General features: G+C 45.6%; 1 protein-coding gene across 1 annotated transcript; it reads left to right on the forward strand.

The window, feature by feature from the left end:
• Positions 1–1,266: 1,266 nt before the first annotated feature.
• lratd2a (LRAT domain containing 2a) lies at positions 1,267–3,554 on the forward strand. The gene is made up of 2 exons (XM_037264180.1): positions 1,267–2,152; positions 2,725–3,554. Exons 1-2 carry the CDS (start codon positions 1,613–1,615, stop codon positions 3,010–3,012), a joined length of 828 nt encoding a protein of 275 aa, XP_037120075.1. The 5' UTR covers positions 1,267–1,612; the 3' UTR covers positions 3,013–3,554.
• The last annotated feature ends 1,981 nt before the right edge of the window (positions 3,555–5,535 follow it).

Consider the following 5,535-nt stretch of genomic DNA (forward strand, 5'->3'; position numbering starts at 1 on the left):
GCACTCGCATTCACACCTAGGGGCAATTTGGAGTGCTCAATCGGCCTACCAAGCATGTTTTTGGGGATGTGGGAGGAAACCGGAGTGCCCGGAGAAAACTCACGCCGACACGGGAAGAACATGCAAACTCCACACAGGGAGGGCCGGAGTTGGAATCGAACCCGCACCCTCCTAACTGTGAGGCGGACGTGGTAGCCAGTGCGCTATCGAGCCGCCTTGTTTAAAACAAAGCAATACAAATTCTGTACATTATTTATACAACTTACAGCTGGTCTAGGTTTTAACATTTCATATTTGATGGATTTGATTTTGTCGTCTATATTAGGTTATTCCATAGACCTAATATAGATGTTGAAGCGTGTTGTGCGGGCTGTCCGAAGTTGAGGCAGGAAAAACAAAGATGTGGAGTAGAGAGTTGGTCCTTTATTGGCAAGATCTTGGGTTGTTTAATGGCGGGTCAGTACACATGGCAAAGCGGCACATAAACAACAACTTCCTTCTCCAGGTCAGCTTGTTTTATACTGTTGTACTTGTTTTAACCCTCAAGGCAATATTGTTCTGGCTCATCATGGCAGAGCTAAAAAGAAACCTTTGAATGTGTTCTGAGAAAACAAAGAAGCTAAACCTTGACTTTTCTGTCATTTGGTATCTGTCAGTGTGGGGGGCGTCACCCCCCTGTGTGTATGCGTGTGTGTGTGTGTGTGTGTGTGTGTGTGAGTGTGTGTGTGCCTATGTGTGTGTGTTTATACAGTTCTGTGTGTTGTATTCGTGTTCTGATTGAGCAGTTATGTTTATATAAACTAAGAAAAAGAATTGCACACATATGAACATTAAAACGTACGAGATTGTCTAACCTAACTGAATATTTACACATTGCTGTTGCTCTCTCTTCAATGTCTAAATTAGGTCTACACATAGTCCTAATATAGACATCTATATTAGGTCTACACATAGACCTAATATAGATGTCTATATCAGGTTACAGAAATAACCACACTTCACATGTGCGGATCAATAGTTGTTAAAAACAAAGCAATACAACTTCTGTACATTATTTACACAACTTACAGCTGGTTGAGAGTTTAAATTTTCGAAATCTGATCATATTTGATTGATTTAATTTTATCGTCTATATTAGGTTATTCCATAGACCTAATATAGACGTCTAAATTAGGTCTACACAGTCGAGAGGTCTAATAGACGTCTATTGCTCAGTGGGATGTGCCCATTTCCGTTTTTGCACTTTTGTTTTGACCGGCACTCGGTCCTTGACTTCCGGTTACCAGGTCGGTCACGGCCACCGCACGTGAGCCTCCTGGAGTGGTGAGGCGGACTCGAGACTGCTTCGCAATCGGGTCAAGTCCAACCAAATCGGAGCGGAGGACTCTGGATCTACTTTGGCGTGCAATTGTGCGGATTTTTTCGACGCCTGCACGGCACGCCAACTTTGACGCCGGAAGAGACGCTCAGGTTAATTGCAAACACCTGAGGGGGAGGAAGAAAGGAGGACTGCAAGATATCTCCTCCTCTTCTATGTTTTCGCACACTGTTGCAGCGTAATTTGTCCAAATGGCGACATTTTGACCCTCCGCAACCGAACTTGTTCACTCGAATGGGGAACCACATGGACCGGTTAAGTTACGCCGAAGTTCCCACCGTGGACCCGCACGGCGTGGACCTGGACGAGGGCCCTCCCATCGGCGTCTCGTACATTTTCTCCGGCGGGGACGACGACGAGGACGAACCGGATGGAGGTGGTGGTGATGGAGGTGCGGCGGATGGGACTCAGCCAAACGCGAACTCTGAAAAAACGCCGTTCGACCCCCGGGAGGAGGTGGAGTGCGCCGTGTACAAGCTGGACGAATGCGTGTACGAGAAGTGCCGCCGGTCTTCCAGCTTGGAGGTGTATTCGCCGGAGAACCTGCTCAACAAGTGCCGCGCAGGCGACCTGGTGGAGTTCGTAGCCTGCGGCCAGTACCCGCACTGGGCGGTGTACGTGGGCGACTTCCAGGTGGTCCACCTGCATCGTGCAGAGGTGAAGAGCGCCTTCCTGACGGATGCCGGCCGAGGGAGACGCTGCCGGATCGTTAACGAGCGCTACAAATTCCGAGCCCGATACCCCGACGCGGTGGTGCAGAGCGCCCTGGAGCAGGTAGGAGACTGTAGGACTGAAATGCACTTCAACAGTTTTGTCCACCTTATTGATTACCAGCATTTTCTTGTAACACGTCAATACTAAAACATACAACTGTGAATGTAAACACAGGTTTTATGACAGTCTGAGGGGCAATTCACACAGTGTGCAGCGTGTCCGTGTGTTGTGCCAGTAAGGGGCGTGGCCTAGTGAGTGACGTCTCATTGACGATTCCACATTGTAATCGCCATGCTCCATATGAGAGTTTTCAGATTTTTTATTTCACCACCCCATGATTCAGTGCGTGAGTTGGAGTTTCATTTTAGACAGTTTGTTCTTTGTTTCCATTTCTTTTGACAACTTTGTGCAAAAGATCGATGCTGGATTGAGTTGAGCATTATTTAGACAAAAGTAGTGCTGCTCCTCTATCTCCTGGCATCTTGGTGGTAAGAAACCAGGAAAAAGGAGTTGGAGCTCAATTTAGTCTAAAGCAGTGTTTTGGTGATCTTGGTGACAAGCAACTATGTTGACGTGAGCATTAATGTGGATGTGAAGAATCTGGACTAAAAGGCTCCTATGGCTCGCCACAGGTGGGCCTGAAGGACCACGAGCTGAGCTGGCGGAACTCGGAGAGCTTCGCCGCCTGGTGCCGCTTCGGCCGGCGGGAGTTGAAGGCCGGCAGCGCGCTGCCCGCTGGTGCCCACCACCAATCGTACACACTGCACGTCTTGCTGGGCGAACACAAGTATTCGCATGCCCTCGAGTTCCAGAGCCTGGAGGACGCGATCGCCGAGAAGAGACGTGGGGACTCCCTGGGTCGGACTGCCCTCCTCCGGGAGCTGGCCGCCCACATGAGGACCGAGACCGGAGATCACTGATGGCAACAATCCGACCATCTTGCTCTTCTTCAAGTCTGCTTTTAGCGCCTTAAATGGGGGCTTGGACATATTGAAATGCTTCATTCCAAATTGTTCGTATGACTCACAAAAGTAGGTTTTAAATTTGTCCTCAATTTGATGTTATTGCCTCAAACCTGCGGGATATGAAACGATGAATTGACCCAAAACAAATTTAAGCGGAATCAAGCTCAAGGTAACACAAATTTTAACAACGGACTGAACTGCTCAGAGCCTCAACTCTCGTCACACGTCACTCACCAGGCTAAGCCCCGCCCTTTCAAAGTCACAGTGGTGAACGTGAGGGTGCTGACCTCAAGTGGACAAAAGTGTTCACTGCACATTTTGGCTTGCCGTTGAATCATCTTTTTATGCACGAATTGATGCGATAATTGGTAGAATTCTTGATTCTGAAAATATTTGATTAATCTAGCTGCAGGAGGTTTAAGCATTTTTTTCATGCAGTAAAATGATCTTTTTAATGTACAGTGGAGCCTCGGTTTTCGACCACAATCTGTTCCAGAAGGCTGTTCGAGAAGTGAATCGTTCGAATTCCGAATCATGCTTTCCCATTACAAATAATAGAGAAAAATGTAATCCGTTCCAAGCAAAACAAACCGCCTTTTTAAAGCATTTTTTCATTTGCACATTTTTGTCCGATCGCGCAAATGCAGCGCACCGGTGAACACGCAACCATAGCGTGTCGTCGACCGCGCAACTGCACTGCCCTGGTCGCATTATTGTGACAGAGCCGTCGCTGTAATTTAGAAAATATTTTTAAATTCCTGATGTACTTTCCAAAATTTAAGTGGACCTTAGTGCGCAGGGAGCTTAATTTGATCCGATCGCGCAACCGCAGCGCGCCCGGCGCTCACTGTCGCATTGCTTTAGGAGCGTCTTTGTGTTTTAGGATGACTTTACTGCTCCCACTTGCTTCCTTTGGAGGCATGATTAGAGTTGATGCAATCCTCAGAGTAACGAGAATGTAATAACGAACAGTCAGTTGGCATGCGGGTCCTCTCGGCTCATCTCGCGAGGTTCGACAACCGAATTTCGTCCGACATCCGAAGCAAAAAAATCTTTTTGTTCGAATACCGATTTGTTCGAGAACCGGGACGTTCGAAAACCGAGGCTCCACTGTACTTTAAACTCTTATTATATTGGCTAAAAGAGGTGCTTGTGCATCTTGTGTTGATAAATGTCCTCAAGTTTGTAGGTCAAAGTACTTGAAAATGTTACTTCGCGCTAAAACAATTTAGATTCAGCTTTTCATTTTGTTACATGTACAACTGGCTTGATTTTGAAAAGCGACCATGTACTGGTATATCTTGAAGTATGCTTAGCAATGTAGCATGTGATTATATTTGTCTTTGCTTTGAAATCTCAAAAGCAGCTCCCCAATCTGCGCTTTGATGTCGCCGGCGCGCTAAGCCGCGTCACACTGTGGCGATTGTTGAATTTCTAGATAATCTCCCTTTTTTGCTTTCTTGAGATTAACGCAGGAATCTGATGTTTTTTTCTTTATTACGCACAGTTAGTTATGTAATGTGTGCCGTCTACTAGTGTTGTGTGACGTCAGAAGTTGAGCGTTGACTTACGTGCTGTATTTGTGTCTGTTGCAGAACCACACACACACACGCACACCCCACACACGCTTCGTACAATAATCACACACACAAGAATCACATTCACACACCCAAAGACTCACCCATGTACACTACACACACCTGCTCTCACATCCTTACAACCAAACATGTGCCCATACCCTTTTGCCTGTATGCCCCTATGAGCAACAGTGCCTGTTATGTTTTTGCTAATAATTCAGTAAAGCAGTCAAAACTGAACCACGTCTTCCCTCCTGTGTTGTGACCGACACCCGGGGGCGAAAAGAGCAGAACTATCCGAGCCAACCCCCTATACAGTCCTCAGGTTCCCCAACAATAGCAGTAGCAGTTTGCATTATTTTATTGCAATGTTTTTCCTTATTCAGATTTGTTTCAAGACTACAGTTACAGTTAGACTTCACTTTGATGGTTAATGCAGTTATTGCAATTTTGTTGTTTTATCACAGTAGATTGGTTTATTTACATTTCAAAAAAACAGAAGCCATTCATTTACAAATGTGATTGCACTTTAGTTTACATATTTAAATGTTCAGATATTAAGATGTGATAGACAGTGTTTGCTTTATTTGAATGAGGCAAAATAACATGCTTTTTCTCTCGAATTTATTGTTATAATCATTTGTTTCAGATTTACTGTAATCATTTTCTGTATAAAAATTGGTGTTCAAAAAGTCTTTTTTCAAACTTGAGTCTTGAAAAAGAGGGGGTTGTCTTATAATCAGGGTCATCTTATATTCGGGCCAATACAGTATACATATAATACAGGGGTCACCAACTCCGGTCCTCAAGGGCGCCAATCCAGCCTGTTTTAGGTGCAGCCCTGCAACAACACACCTGATTCAAATGATCAGCTCATCAGCAAGCTCTATTAAGGCTGATA

This window comes from Syngnathus acus, chromosome 11, assembly GCF_901709675.1.
Source record: "Syngnathus acus chromosome 11, fSynAcu1.2, whole genome shotgun sequence".
NCBI classification, from domain to species: Eukaryota; Metazoa; Chordata; class Actinopteri; order Syngnathiformes; family Syngnathidae; genus Syngnathus; species Syngnathus acus.

Excerpts from the sequence above, each read along its gene's own strand:
- lratd2a (XM_037264180.1), top strand. The coding sequence starts at position 1,613 with ATGGGGAACCACATGGACCGGTTAAGTTACGCCGAAGTTCCCACCGTG. Across the intron at positions 2,153-2,724 it reads TGCAGAGCGCCCTGGAGCAG|GTGGGCCTGAAGGACCACGA; the intron begins GTAGGAGACTGT and ends GGCTCGCCACAG.